The following is a 17,032-nucleotide window of genomic DNA, read 5'->3' as shown; positions in this document are numbered from 1 at the left end:
ATCACTTGGCGTCCCTCGTCCGTCGTCCGTCGTCCGTCGTCGTCCGGCGTTAGCTTTTACAAAAATCTTCTCCTCTGAAACTACTGGGCCAAATCAAACCAAACTTGGCCACAATCATCATTGGGGTATCTAGTTTAAAAAATGTGTGGCGTGACCCGGTCATCCAACCAAGATGGCCGCCACGGTTAAAAATAGAACATAGGGGTAAAATGCAGTTTTTGGCTTATAACTCAAAAACCAAAGCATTTAGAGGAAATCTGACATGGGGTAAAAATGTTTATCAGGTCAAGATCTATCTGCCCTGAATTTTTTAGATGAATCAGACAACCCATTGTTGGGTTGCTGCCCCTGAATTGGTAATTTTGAGGAAATTTTGCTGTTTTTGGTTATTATCTTGAATATTATTATAGATAGAGATAAACTGTAAACAGTAATAATGTTCAGCAAAGTTAGATTTACAAATAAGTCAACATGACCGAAATGGTCAGTTGACCCCTTTAGGAGTTATTGCCCTTTATAGTCAATTTTTAACCATTTTTCATAAATCTAAGTAATCTTTTACAAAAATCTTCTCCTCTGAAACTACTGAGCCAAATTAATCCAAACTTGGCCACAATCATCTTTGGGGTATCTAGTTTAAAAAATGTGTGGCGTGACCCGGTCAACCAACCAAGATGGCCGCCACGGCTAAAAATAGAACATAGGGGTAAAATGCAGTTTTTGGCTTATAACTCAAAAACCAAAGCATTTTGAGGAAATTTGACATGGGATAAAAATGTTTATCAGGTCAATATCTATCTGCCCTGAAATTTTCAGATGAATTGGACAATCGGTTGTTGGCTTGCTGCCCTCCAATTGGTAATTTTTAAAGAAATTTTGCCGTTTTTGGTTATTATCTTGAATACTATTATAGATAGAGATAAACTGTAAACAGCAATAATGTTCAGCAAAGTAAGATCTACAAATAAGTCAACATGACCTAAATGGTCAATTGACCCCTTAAGGAGTTATTGCCCTTTATAGTCAATTTTTAACAATTTTTATTAATTCGGTAAATTTATGTAAATTTTTACCAAATATTTTTCTCTGTTACTAATGGGCAAGGTTCATTATAGATATAATTGTAAGAAGCAAGAACGTTCAGTAAAGTAAGAACTTCAAACACATCACCATCACCAAAATACAATTTTGTCATGAATCCATTTGTGTCCTTTGTTTAATATGCACATAGACCAAGGTGAGCGACACAGGCTCTTTAGAGCCTCTAGTTATACTTCCAACCTACATCTCCAGATTATTTTTTTACTGACAGGTTACCTTTTCTGAAAAATTTATGATCAAAACTAAATTCAACTTTACAATCTCTATGTTTATGTGAAGAAATTGTATCAACTCTCATATTTAAAATCACTTAGGGGTTGATTCAGTTGTGCTTCAGAAAAACTTTTTTCCATCTGTGGGTATAAGCTAAGTTTCAATATCACAATGTACTTGTTTCCTCCAGTTGTGCCCTGTGTGATGGCTCAAATCACTATCCTCTAGTTTCATTTATATTTTAAAGCATTTCTTTTGTATATTGAGTATTTACCTCAATATCTTTATATTTTAGCTGATGCAGTCTGAATGGATGACAGCTTTACCAGAGAAATTTGAGACAGATTGGTTTATGATAGCTTGTCCAACAGGAAAAAGACAAATGGTTATGTCTGGAATGGTAGGCTATTCCATTAAAATACATAGAAAAGAAATAATATATTTATGGGTATGGTATATGGTAAATGAATGTTGTATCCCTTGAATTATACCCCTACTCTAAGGGAGGAGGTATAATGATGTTTCTATGAAAGGTCAGGGCCTCATTAGAGTATTCTATGCTGTTAATACACATGTTGTTTTAATGATAAACACCATGCACATAATTGTGAAAAAAGTTATCATATTTACCTGCAGGAAAAATAATTTATTTTGGTTTTTCCATCAATGGAGGTCAATTCAAGGGGCTAGATCTATACTTTGATATATACAAATAGAAGGAGATGGGGGTCAAATTTCAAAGAGAAAGCAATCCCACAATACGAATTTATGTCTTCTCAATCTATTTGTTTAACATAAGTCTTACATTTAAAAAGAAATATATTCAGTATGTTAAAATTGAGAATGGAAATGAGGAATGTGTCAAGGAGACAACAACCCCACCATAGAACAGACAACAGCAGAAGGTCAACAATAGGTCTTCAATATATATATATACATTGTATATACAATATATTTGTATTACATTTGTAAAACATTTACTACTGATTAATTTAGGGTACAACTTGCTCACAGAATAAGATGGGGATGGTGATGGATGAATTTAGATCCCTTTTTCCTGGAGGCAATCCTAGTAACAGCAGAGGTCAGTATAAATTGCCTAATAGATTATCTATATCACAAAAAAGGTAAATAATCAACTACTAAATATTCAAACTATATATAAATGTGGGTTTAGAAAAGTTTAAAACTGGGAAATAGTATTTTTGCATGCCTGTTGCTCTTTTCTAAAAAAAAACCTGAAATTGGTCGTAAGTCATCATTTTCTCTTGTATAACTTTCTGTGATTAGCCTAACATTAGGAAACAAAAAGTGATCTTTGGTTTTGATATAAAAAAATATAATTATAAAATTTTGAGCAATGCATCTTTTGCCACATCTAAGTTATTTTGGGGTTATTGTAAAGTTTCGTTACCGATCTGTTACTTTCTGATTCTGAATAATTTAACCACCTTGCAAAGTAAGGAGGGAATATAGTGGTTAACATCTGTTTTTCCTTCCATAAATCCCTGTTTCCTGTCAGTATCATTTTCCTGTCACATTTTCTCAGCAATCACTTAAGCTCAAAATATGGTATGAGGTATTGTGAGCCTGCGAAGTAAGTTTTTTTTAAGAAATAATAAAATGATAATATAATGATTTTCTATTATGCAGGTTCATGTATCCTGGATTGTATATATAATAAAAGTGAGAACACATTCTATATTATTGATGTCATGTACTGGAAAGATCAAAGTCTACAGGATTGTGAGGTACTTTACCATTAAATGTTAATTATACCGTAAAGCAGGTTATTTTCGCATAATGTAAATTTTAGCTTATTTTCTCTGAGACAAAAAAATTGTCAAATTAATTATGCCAATTTAAAGTGTACATGCAAAGTTATTAATAAAAGTTTTGAATCAACCAAAATAAAAACTGAAATTTTACACCCATGAATATAAACTGCTATACGGTATATTGTAAAAATGACATAATGTATATAATGGGTATTTAATTTACAAGTTATCCTTCTTGAAAGATATTCCTGAAGAAAAAAAACATATTTGGTTGGATGTCTTTGGATGGTATTTTTCAGATGCCATATCACCCATAGAATGTTTATTATAAGCTAAATGCTTAGATATATTTATACTTAATCTCCCATAGAAAGGAGTAAGTTCGGTAAGGGCCATATTTGGCCCCAATTATAAAGTTCATAGATACAAGACAATAAATGTTTTAAGTTGCCTTAAAGACATGTTAGAAAGTTAAACAGAACTGTTTTTGTGAAAGTTTAATTCTAACACGTTGATTTTTACATCCAAAAAAGGTCAAAATAAGGGATTTTGGTGAAATTTTACAAAATCAGCTAGATTTCAACCAAATGAAGGACCAGGAAACATAGAGCGCATGCGTCGACAAGCTTAAGAATCAAATAAGACATGTGAAATGTCTTCACAAACATTATTTTAAAAGATCTTTGTTGTCGACGCATGCGCTCTATGTTTCCTGTCCAATTATTTATGGTAATTTACCCATTTTCATTGATTTTTTTGTGAAAAATCAATCTGAGTACAACTTGTGACGTCCTAATGAAACGCAGAAACGTAAAATTTTCAAAAAATGGTTTATATCTGAGCTAGTCAATGTATTAGCTGTAATTTATCTTGATATTGGTCGATAAATCTGAATTTGAAATTTACGCTAAAATAGTGGGCCATTTTAGGACCTTATCGAACATACTCCTTTGTATGCAATTCCTTCAGAAATCCTTGAACACCTTTTCAGGGTCTACCTTGATGCCCTCAAAAAACATTTAAATGCTTATTATGTAATTTAATGAGTTATTACTTAAATTTAGTAAAATGGTTCACTGATGACTGTTAAATAAAACCTCTATAATAGTTTACTCATTGACTATTAAAGTGATATAGTTTATTGTTTTTGATTATACTTATAAATATTGGACAAGATTTATTCTTTTAAGTATATATATGATAATACAAGTGTTTTATTCTTTGAAAAGAAGCACACAATTGTATAGACTTTTTGCACTGAAAAAATCATTGCAAGTTGTTACTAAAAAACTATATTTATTAATTTCTTAGTCATTAACCCAGCATCAGGGACAAAGATGGTGTGCACAGTTACTCAAATGGGGAATAGGAAAATTTTCATTTCAATCTTAACACATTCAGTTCAGGAATTTAACCTGCATTTGATATCGTAATTGAGAGAGTGAGTTGACCATCAAAGTAGTAAAAGATTCCCATGAATACTGTATTGATATGATAAGATTGTCATTTCTGTTTATTATTTTAGGCTGATTTCCGATATTTCTGGCTGAAACAAAGACTGAATGATGAGAGACTATGGTTGGATAAAGTTTCAAAGTTAAATGAAGTAAGTTATAAATGTGATAAGTGTTGAACCAGGTTTTAAGGAAAGATAGGTGAAATAGTCAGATATTTTGGTAATGACATTAATTTTGATGATAATCATAATTGGGCTTGTTTAGATTGCACTGGTAAATTGTCCACACCCTCCTACTTGCCACGAAATTTAAGATAAAAATCTTTTTGTAACTGTTGGAAAATGTTTAATAAATCTTTTTGTAACTGTTAGAAAATGTTTAATAAATCTTTTTGTAACTGTTAGAAAATGTTTAATAAAACTTTTTGTAACTGTTGGAAAATGTTTAATAAAACTTTTTGTAACTGTTGGAAAATGTTTAATAAAACTTTTTGTAACTGTTAGAAAATGTTTAATAAATCTTTTTGTAACTGTTAGAAAATGTTTAATAAAACTTTTTGTAACTGTTGGAAAATGTTTAATAAAACTTTTTGTAACTGTTGGAAAATGTTTAATAAATCTTTTTGTAACTTTTTGTAACTGTTAGAAAATGTTTAATAAATCTTTTTGTAACTGTTAGAAAATGTTTAATAAATCTTTTTGTAACTGTTGGAAAATGTTTAATAAATCTTTTTGTAACTGTTAGAAAATGTTTAATAAATCTTTTTGTAACTGTTAGAAAATGTTTAATAAAACTTTTTGTAACTGTTGGAAAATGTTTAATAAATCTTTTTAAAACTTTTTGTAACTGTTGGAAAATGTTTAATAAATCTTTTTGTAACTGTTGGAAAATGTTTAATAAATCTTTTTGTAACTGTTAGAAAATGTTTAATAAAACTTTTTGTAACTGTTGGAAAATGTTTAATAACACTTTTTGTAACTGTTGGAAAATGTTTAATAAATCTTTTTGTAACTGTTGGAAAATGTTTAATAAATCTTTTTGTAACTGTTGGAAAATGTGTAATAAATCTTTTTGTAACTGTTGGAAAATGTTTAATAAATCTTTTTGTAACTTTTTGTAACTGTTAGAAAATGTTTAATAAATCTTTTTGTAACTGTTAGAAAATGTTTAATAAATCTTTTTGTAACTGTTGGAAAATGTTTAATAAATCTTTTTGTAACTGTTAGAAAATGTTTAATAAATCTTTTTGTAACTGTTAGAAAATGTTTAATAAAACTTTTTGTAACTGTTGGAAAATGTTTAATAAATCTTTTTAAAACTTTTTGTAACTGTTGGAAAATGTTTAATAAATCTTTTTGTAACTGTTGGAAAATGTTTAATAAATCTTTTTGTAACTGTTAGAAAATGTTTAATAAAACTTTTTGTAACTGTTGGAAAATGTTTAATAACACTTTTTGTAACTGTTGGAAAATGTTTAATAAATCTTTTTGTAACTGTTGGAAAATGTTTAATAAATCTTTTTGTAACTGTTGGAAAATGTGTAATAAATCTTTTTGTAACTGTTAGAAAATGTTTAATAAATCTTTTTGTAACTGTTAGAAAATGTTTAATAAACTCCCCTTTTTTTCAAATCGTGTGTAATTGCTTGCCATATTTTCATGGAAAAACATGACCCAGTCATCACACCAACTTAGTCAATATTGAATATAGTATACATGCTAGATATAAAAAATCATTTGAAGGACTATTGGCATCTGAACTGGATTGACTTGAGATTTGAGGTCATTATCTTCCTTTAAATATGATCATGATGAAAACAGAAAAATCATCATTTATTCTAATGAGCTGAAAACAGGGCACAAGTACCAAAAATTCTGTATAGAAAGGAACTTTGGGAGATTAATAATAGTTTAAGTTTATGTTGTTAACAAAGGACATTGATCCTGTTTTGCTGTATAGTACACATTACTGTCAAAATGATACAATCCATCAGATTATTTAGTGTTACAATGTGCATAAGAAATGTCTTTCTTTATTAGCAATTAATGATTTCAGTTAATTTTGTGTACTATTTTTTTTATCATTGTAGCACAATTTTGTTATGGTAAATGATGTTCCATGTACAAAGAAGGCAATAGAACAGGAAATGAATACTGTAACATATCAGGTATAAAAACAAGTCAAATTCACCATAAAAATATTTAATAGAGAACAACCTCTGTTTTATTTCAGTTACTGTTAATTTAGAAATTTGTTTGGTGATTTATTTTAACAATTGTACACAAATGTAATTAATTATTATGGTTTCTGGAAATGCTACATATAAGTAATGGTAATAATGATAAAATAAAAAGTTGTTTTTGCAAAATCTATGTCATCTAATATCAGCAATGATAGAAATAGCTCAAGAATCTTGGAGTTACATATAGATAGATGTTCAAATATTGGATTGAAAACATTCTAATTAAAAAGATGGTTTTCATATAACTTGTTTTAAAATGAGTATTATTTGATTTAAAACAATTTTAATGAAATTGCATTATTAAGATTAACTTAAAAAAAAGGTCAGTGCTTCTCAACATAACTAACCCAATCAAAACTCATGAATATGGAAGATTTAATGGCAGTTAAGAAAATTCTGGTTTGTTTTTAGAGACTGAATCAAGACTAAACCATTTATAGCAAGATTTGTATGATGTGTAGATTTTTTATTCCTTTACAAATGGCTCCCTGCCAATTAAAATAATAAAAATACATCATCATACATTGAAGGGACTTACAACCATAAACGACACACAGCAATGAAAAAAGGAAAGCTTCCCTTCCTTCCCTCCCATCTATTTTAGAGTTGGTTGGATTGAGAATCTAATTTATATGCTTTTTCAAAAATGTATATATTTTCAGATTGATGGATTATTATTTTACAAGCGGTCATCTCCATATATAAATGGTGTGACAAGTGATTGTTTATGGTTGAAGCCTCACATGTTGCAGGACTTAATGGATGAAGACATCAAAATTCCAGAATTTCAATTATCAAGAAGACCAGAATTGTTCAAATTTGAAGAACACTTAGAGAAAGTGAAAAAAGAAAAAGAACAAGTAAAAAATAAATCAAAGCCAAGATGGGCAAAGAAGCCTAAGGCAAACATTAGTCAATTGGTAGATGAAATTAGTCAGTTATACATTGAGAAAAGAGGTGGGAATATACCGGAAGGAGTTGTATACAATCAACCGCAACCTGGGCAAGAGTTTAAACTAGGTGCTATTGGAACTGGGAGAGGACGTGGCAGGGGTAAAAAACCAATAATCAGCCCTGCTAGATTTAATCCTGACCAGTTCCAAAGACCTGGGAATTATGTTGGGGCAGAGGATTATCAGTATGATGGAGAAACATTTGCTCATTTAGGAGGATACCGCAATCCAAACACTGATCTGGGCGTATTAGATATGCCGAGGGGTGAGGAGGTAGCACATCTTGGAGCCTTTCGTGGCTATGATGAATGTCCTGACTTATACAATTACCAAGGATATGACTATACATGGGGTGATCCTTCAGGGATGGGTTTAGGGTTGGGTATGGATATGGGTGTCGGTATGGGTATGGGTATGGGTATGCAACAGACAAGGAAGAAAGGCATGGGGAGGGGCATGCTAGGACTCGGAGTCAGCATGGGTACGCCTCAGTACAATATGTGGGGATACAGCACTGATAATAAAAAGACAAGAGGAAAAGGTAGAGGTGGACTACTTTCTGACTATAAGAAAACACATAAGTGAAATTTACAATATACCCTGTTTTTTTAAGTTGCAAGAATGATTGACGATAACTGATATGTTTACCGTATGCGTATCTGTTAACGATTTGTTAAATTATTTTAACATCATGATATGTATTGAAAAATTATGCTTTGTTTAAAAGTTGAGAAATGAATTTCATCTAAACTTTTGTATTTTGAATTAGACATTTCAGTAACCATAAGAATTGGGTATTTCATAATTTTATACAAGTTATAAAAAAATTTCCGACTGGAAATTTTCATATTGTTGTGGTTAGCTAGAGCTGTGTATATTGATTGTGTAGAATATTTCTAAAACGTGTGCTTATGAATTTATTGACGGATGCTAACTTTCATGTACTTTCATGATTATAGATTTTATCCTAAAATTTTCTTGAAAAAAATTCAATGTATCTACATTCAAAATTTTATTTAAAATGTATATTACTGAACTTTTAAAAAGAAATTTGGGGAGCAAGTGAGGGGGTATAAATAGAAGCATTATTTTATAATATAGTATTAATGTATGGACTTTTTCATATTGGCCCTGTAACATGCCCGAGGTGTTAATAATGGCCAAGGATGGTTGTAATGGCCCTGAGGCAACGCCGAGGGCCATTACAACTGTCCGAGGCCATTATTAATATCAAGGGCATGTTACAGGGCCAATATGAAAAAGTCCATATATTGATACTTTTATTAACCAACTATAATGGCAACTTCATTCAAGAACAGTCTTCGAGTCTCGGATACAAAATTATACAGCTATCCACACACTACAACAGGACCAGTACAGAAAAGCCCGTTTCATAACATTTCTTTTTTAAAAATGGTTTTAATTCTTCGATTAAACAAAGAGTAAGAAACTTACCGTGAAGAAGATACAGGAATTTCATAGCTGAACTTCAACTTGTCTTTTCGCATGGAATTTTAGTCAACATTGTCATTGTGACTGTCAGATGTAAATTCTGATTTCTCATCCAAGTACTTAATTTTATGCTATTTAATATCATTTCATCTAGCAAATAAAAAGTAGCTGGGAAGAATAAATCAGACAGTTTAACTATTTTAAGTCTGCATTCTGAGGATTGAACAACGGAAATAAAACAGTGATAATAATCGGAAGTCGTACTCGAAAAAGGCTGTGAAATATTTCCGTTTTAAGTCGTTACAAAACAATGTCATTTAAACTTGTTTTTATGAAATTAAGTTTAAAAAAGAATAAAAAAATGTCACACTTATTTAAAGAAATAAAACGACATTTTGATTTAATCGATGTCCCGTTTCATCTGTTCATAATGCATGACTGTGATTTCGTAATGCACGGGTGTGATTTCGTAATGCATGACTGAGATTTCGTAATGCATGACTGAGATCTCGTAATGACTGGCTGCAGCAATTTCTCCGTTCATAATGACCAGATGTCGAAATTTTCCTTTTATAAAGCATGGGCATTTCTATACATATTGTAGTAAGTTGGTTAATAATTGAAAATAAAGTCCAATTATTGATAAATGATAATGGATAATCATTGCACACACATTTTTGGATCATTATATTTAAGCATCAATCTTGCCTTAACACATATATATATTCACCTCTACATCTTAGTTTATAACATAAGTAGATCTTTCGCGTAATGCTGATGATAATTTTCAAGTTTTAATGAGAATATCATACATTTTTATTAATAATTCATAGAATGTCCTAGTCATTAAATATCTTTATTTAAATATTTATAGCTGGTTTGATGTATTGCATTATAAAATCATTTGATTATTGGTAAAACTGAAACCCTTTTTATTATGGGAGATCAATGTATTATCATGTCACTCATAATGAATTCTGAATGAGATGTACAATAAATGCAATTTAATGAGAACATTAAAATCAAATTTATAAAGTTTAAATAATTATCACACTTTTAAGAGGGATGATTTTATGTATACATATGTTTTAGAGAAAAATATAATTTTGTCATGTGTTCATGGGGATGACTTTAATTAAGAGAGGAAATAGTGTATTATTTCCATATTTTTTCTGTTTTTGTTGGTGCTGATTAGATAAAGTAAGTATTGATTGTGCATTTCACTGAATAATATTATGGATGAATGGATTTTGTTTTTTTATGTTCCGTGTATAATTGTGTTAAACTAAGCGACAAATGATAAGTCCTTAAAATTCTTGCACAGTATGCTTGGATTTTATGATCACTTAATTTGCCTTTTCTTAATAATCTTTAAAAGATACAAATGTGTTAGTCTAATGAGCAAAAGAACAACCAAGTTACACCACAAAACATTTTTTTAACAGACTCAGAGTTTAAAGGTCTATTCACAGATATATCCTATAACAGAAATTTATTGTATGTTGTATGTATGTACCAGTTTTCACAAACTAAGAATAGCTTTTTATTGCAATGTTTTTCATGAAATTTTCTGATAATCTATGTACATATGATTATATAACTTTTATAAGTTTAAAGTATATTTAAAAGGGGTGAGGGGCTGAAGACCCATTTGAATATTTTCCCTGAAAAGGGGAAGGATGCTTGAAGTCAGAAAAATGTGCACAAAACATAAAAGGTATACCTAGTCATCTACCTGGGTCAAATCATGGTTTGGATATATTTGTATTAACTTATTAATAAGGATGACAGTAAGCTTTCAGAGGTGGAGGGAAAGTGTTGAGATATTCAAGAGCTTTAGACCACCGCTATAAAACATGCTGTGTTGATGTATGATTCCACATTGATTAATTATGGACTGTCATAGTACTCAATTGAAAATATACATACTATACAGATGAGTTTATATTAAAGATTAATGAAGCGATTAAACTAGATAAACATATTTGAATAAATGATGTATTAGAGTCATAAAGTTTATGGGTTGACAAATTTTGAATTTGAAATGTTTGACATTAATTTTAATGTTGTTATGTTGTAATAAATAGGAGTGTTTGTTCTGCAAATTTGAAATGTAAACCAAAGATTTTAGATGTAGGTATAAATTTGAATATCAAACTAGACATATAGATTCACCCACCCTGTTCTGTGTACATCTCAGGTTGAATTAATTTTGTAAGTAGATTTATTTTTCAGAAATCTGTAGTACATGTAATTGAACAAAAATACTTTACCAATCTGTTTCAGACTTTATGGATACAATGACTAACATTTCAAACATAACTTTCAGATATCTCAAAAAAGTATAACAAATAGAAGTTACATTTCAAAAATTCAAAATCTGTTCAGCAGCATTTATTGTACTTTACCCTACATTTCATGCTGGAGTAACTTTGGTATTTTATGTATTTAACGCCTACAGTCCCTGCATAATGCACTGTGACCTATATTTTACTTGTGGTTTTCAGAGCTTTTCAAGATTATTTTAAAATGTTGAGAAAACAGGTAGTTTGATATTTTTCGTTAGAGGGCTTTTTGTTTGTTTTAATGTGTATAAAATTAAATTGTTTTTGTTATTTTTTTAATTTGTACCATTATGATTTCTTGTTTTGTCTGTTTTTTACTCTTTAAACATGATTGCTGTCCTAATTATTGGAAGACACACTTATGACATAGCATGCATACATATATTCATTTGTCTACATTAACCTTGCACTAGCTCTTATGTTAGGCGTGAATGCTATGATTCTCAATTTAGTTTATGGAATTTCTAATTTTTATATTGCCACATTTTAAATGTTATTCAAAATTAATTTTTAATGAAATAGAAAAAACTTGATTTCATTTAGAATTGTTGAATTAAAAGTTCATATCTTATTGAGTTTGATAAGTCTTATATTAAGTAGCAGCAGAGTTCCATTTTCCAGTTATATATATTTTTTTCAATTTGATGAAATTAGCTAAGTTCATTAGTTATTTATTATGCATAAATTAAAGGATCATTTAAAACTTTCGAATTAATGAAAGTTGCACCCCCCAAAAAAAACACCAACAAAACAAATAATAAAAACATTCACCAAGAAGCATGATGTGGGAGGTATGACCCACATTTCTAGTTTAAAAATTATAACTTCCAAAGTTTGAGTGATTCAAAATGTATGACTATCAATAAAACTGATTTTATTTGATCATTGATTGATATTATTTGGTATGCTGCCATTAGAAAGATTTCATTCAGGTGTAGTTAAAATATAGAATTGCATTGTACAGGCCTGAAAAGTAAGTAAATATACAAATTAATAGATCTACCATATGGCCAAACATCAATTTGATTCTCAACCTCAAAGTAAACTTTCGTAAGTTGGCAAATATGGAAAAGAATAGAATTATGAAATACACATTTTTTCCCTGGAATTTTCTCTATAGATGTGCTGATTACAGTATGTGTGTTGTACAAAGTTTGTAAGTTCTTTTAAATGTGCTGAATAGGTAATACCGTATTTTCCTTAGCATTTGAACATTTTTTTCTCTTAACTTGTACGAAAGCAAATAATTGCATCAGTCAATGTTTTTAGACATAATGATAATTGACCATTTAATTGGTGAAAACTGAAGCTGAAGAGTTATACAAAACCGAATTGAAATAATTATGAAACGTTTTTCAACTGTAATGTATTCTTTTGAATCAATTAAAGGCTGCTTAGGAGACTGTTTCATGCTCTTCAGTTTTTTAAGCTTGATGATTTCCCCAATATACTTAATCCAGAACAACTGAAGGGATATGTTCTTTGTCAAAATACCTGATGCATCAACATTTGCAGTATTAAACAAAACATTCTGGGCGCAGTAATTGAGTTTTGCAGCTTTACCAGCGTGTATAAAAGTTTCACACTATAATAAGCATATTCTATATTCATTATTTCATTTCATGTCAAAGTTGCTTATTTAATATTTGACAGCTGCCAGTGGCACAATAGTGCAGATACTTAATGGTTGTAAAAGAATTTCGAATTGGCAGTTGCTGTATTAGAGGAATGAGAACTAGTGTGGAATTTAAATACAAGAAATTGAATGGTTTTGAAACCACTCAAATTGTATTGGAAAACTCAAAGTATATGATAATGATATTTTATGTGGCTTAACTTAATGGTTGATGAGCATCCACACTGTTATATGATTCTTAGATATGATTACTCACAATGAGTGAATATGTGATGAATAAATTCAACAGAACTGAAGTAGACATAGGAAGATGTGGTGTGAGTGCCAAAGAGACAACTCTCCATCCAAATAACAATTTATTAAAGTAAACCATTATCGGTCAAAGTGTCTGATTTCTAAACATTATTGTTTAAGAATAGAATATGCACAAAGATATATTGAAATATACGACAAAGTTAACAGTTTAACACTTAATATCAAAGATACGCCATCAACACCAAAGTCTTTGAAAACATGTAAGCCACCTGAGGGAAAAAAAATTGTTGCCATCTTCTAATGATGTGAATAGAAATGATCCATGATTTTAGAAACCACAACTCAGTATCGCCAGGGGACAGAAATTAAGTATACTTTGAAACAGATTTTTATGCCCCACCTACAATAGTAGAGAGGCATTATGTTTTCTGGTCTGTGCGTCCGTCCCTAAGTTCGTCCGTCCGTCTGCCCAACTTCAGGTTTAAGTTTTTGGTCAAAGAATTTTTTTATGAAGTCCAATCAACTTGAAACATAGTATACACATCTTTCCTATGATATGATCTTTCTAATTTTAATGCCAAATTAGAGATTTCCCCTATTTTCACGGTCCACTAAACATAGAAAATGATAGTGCAGATGGGGCATCCGTGTACTGGGGACACATTCTTGTTTTTAAGTTATTCTCTGTCCCAGGCAAACGTTTGACCTCTTTGATACTAGCAGTTCTTCAATTGGTTTTGTATAATTTCTCAATATTCATATGATTGAAATGAATACAACAATTGATCACAAATATTTATTCAGACGATAATGTAATCATATACATGGGCACATTCCACCATTATTTTTTTTAAAAAGTAGCAGTATTTCATTTCCCCCAATTTACTGTTCTGGGACTGAGTTATTTAAAAGTATAAAACTGTAATGGTTCACATGTTCGAGGTAAACAAATTGACTTACCTCGTTTGGAGACAAATGGAGGAGGAAACGCCATCTGTATCTTTAAATACTTCACATTCAGGATATATAATACATTGGGAAAAAAACAGAGACAAATCGTATAGATGTAACCCTAATAGTTACAAAGCCAGAGTGGCAAAAGGTGTGGACAGCAAACCAATATAAAACATTGAATGATACAGCCAACAACTGTTAAGCCAAGAAAAAGTAGTCTCAACATTTAAAAAAACCCAGACTTCTAGTAATCAGTGTTTCAAGTGTTCATTTTGGTTTATTGATTAATATGATATATGATAATAAGTTATTTTATTATTTCAAAACTAGGTTGAAACATTATTAAAAAATTGAAAAACAACACGTTTGATAATTTCAATGCGTCCGAAGCCCTTTTCTGGATTTACCTTCAGGGACGTTATATTTAAAAGTCTCTTCAATAGAGTTCTATTGCTTATACTTTTTGCCTGTATTTTTGGCACAAATGGAATGTTTTGTTTTGGCGCAAATGAATATAGTTTGTGGTGCAAATGCGAATTGGCGCAAAAGTCAAGCACCAATATACAAACTATCACAGAGTTTTACATTTATAAATAATGTTTTACCTTCAAATCACCTGTTTATTATTCTGGTATCAAAGACTGCACAAATCTGCCACTTATAATTACATTAACGGTACCAATTTTTCTGCACCAGATGCGCATTTCGACAATACATTCAGTGATGCTTGAGGCCAAAATATGTAAAATTCAAAGCTTATGTTATCTAAAAGTTCCAAAAAGTATATCCAAATCCGTGAAAGGAACCAGAGCTTTGCATGAGGGAGATACATTTCTTAATTTATAATAATTTTTAACATTTGGTAACAGCAAATTTAATAACACAAAAAATCCGTAAATTCATGCCAGTACCAGAGTACTGGCTACTGGGCTGTTGATACCCTCGGGGACTAATAGTCCACCAGCAGAGGCATCGAACCAGTAGTAATAACATTAATATTATAAGTTGAGACGCAAACATATTGCATTGGTCAACCAAATCATGATCGTGTGACCATAACGTATAGGATATTTTTTATTATTTGTTAAAAGGATGTGATATGATACGGCTACCTTTTATATACAAAAACTAAAATGTAATGCAAATCTATCAAATACCATTCTTCAAATCTTTATGATTAAATATAACAATGTGTGGAGACAACTCTTCATCCAAGTCACACTTAATAAAAGTAAACTATTACAGGTCAAAGTACGGTCATCAACACGGAACTTTGGCTCAAGTCGAAAATCGAACTGCAAGCTGTATAAGATCATTAGTCTGTCCTACATCAGTATTTATATGTTTTAATAATTTCTAAATAAAGGAAACAGTAGTTTACCGTTGTTCAAAAGTTATTCAAGTTAGAAAACATCAAAACAACAGAAACACTCGTGGCTCGGTCCTTGTACATCCCGTCATTGTGTTATTGTTTAATGATAATTCTCGTATTTTTGTCTTATATTTTTGCTAATGTGCTGTGTCTATGCCTGTGATACATATATATGACGTGGATCTGTACTTAAACATCTCGTTAATTTGCCATTGTAAAACATTTTCGTATTGTCTTTCATTTTTGCTAATCTACTGTGCCTTTTCTTGTTTCTTTGATACATATATGACGTGACTCTGTACTAATAAATACATCCCGTCATTGTGTTAATGACTATGGTAATTTTATGTATTCTTATATTAATTATTGCTATATTCTTGATGTGTATGCCATTGTGTGCTTCTTTGTTACATATTTGTTTGTTTTTGTGGTGATATATGACTGCTGTTCCCCTATTGTTGATATTTTAACATATTTAGTCTGTTTGTTTTATTCACACATCGATGTCAATAGATTATAATTTGATGCGACTGTCATACAAGTGAGAGGTTAAGCTAGATTTAAAACCAGGTTTATTAACCATTTTTCACAAGACAATGCCTGTACCAAGTTGAAGTCAAGAATAGAAAATTTGTTATCTATTCGTTTTGATAATCTAAAAAACGAATAGATAACAAAGATGTGATTTAGCTTTGATTTTGCCATTTGATTCGGGACTTTCCTTTTTGAATTTTCATCGGAGTTCAGTATTTTTGTGCTTTTTGTTTGGTGCAAATAGCAAGAGCAAAAGCTAACAAAATAGTCCCATTCCTTATTTTGAAATTTTGTCTTTAATATCTACCAATGAGCAACAGCTTTACACACAGCAATATTTTGCAACAATTGTTTTTCTAATAAACCGTGCGTATTATTAATAATATCTTTTGGATAAAACAGTTGCCCTTTTATCTTTTGACCGTCATATTTAATAAATCTTTTCAAATGAAATTGTTAACGCAATTTTTTAAACTTGTATAGTTTACTATTTTTGCATTTTAAGGACCAAATAATCGTAGTTGTCATTTCTGCGATCGCAAGTAGAAAAAGGACCACACAATATAAGGAAAATATCATCAATGTATTTGCCATTAAATTCATATTAATTTGGAATTTGTATAAAAGGAGATAAGAAGAACGGAGATATTCATACACTTCTATATTCAAGTAAAAGTTTATGTAACATTTTCGAAAATAAGGCTGCGTTCGTGATGTATCGAATACAGACTAAAGTTTAC

General features: G+C 30.3%; 1 protein-coding gene across 1 annotated transcript in view; it reads left to right on the top strand.

The window, feature by feature from the left end:
* Positions 1 to 10,407, top strand: part of LOC134715897 (uncharacterized) — a 32,712-nt gene extending 22,305 nt beyond the window's left edge. The window contains exons 10-15 of the mRNA XM_063578442.1: positions 1,610 to 1,714; positions 2,311 to 2,398; positions 2,968 to 3,065; positions 4,618 to 4,698; positions 6,639 to 6,716; positions 7,454 to 10,407. Of these exons, the coding sequence (XP_063434512.1) occupies positions 1,610 to 1,714; positions 2,311 to 2,398; positions 2,968 to 3,065; positions 4,618 to 4,698; positions 6,639 to 6,716; positions 7,454 to 8,329 (1,326 nt within the window). The 3' untranslated portion in view covers positions 8,330 to 10,407. The remainder of the gene's footprint in view (positions 1 to 1,609; positions 1,715 to 2,310; positions 2,399 to 2,967; positions 3,066 to 4,617; positions 4,699 to 6,638; positions 6,717 to 7,453) is intronic.
* The last annotated feature ends 6,625 nt before the right edge of the window (positions 10,408 to 17,032 follow it).

Source organism: Mytilus trossulus, chromosome 4 (assembly GCF_036588685.1).
Source record: "Mytilus trossulus isolate FHL-02 chromosome 4, PNRI_Mtr1.1.1.hap1, whole genome shotgun sequence".
In the NCBI taxonomy this organism is placed as follows: Eukaryota; Metazoa; Mollusca; class Bivalvia; order Mytilida; family Mytilidae; genus Mytilus; species Mytilus trossulus.
The sequence above is the reverse complement of the archived record's forward strand: the minus strand, read 5'-3'. Positions and strand labels throughout refer to the sequence as shown.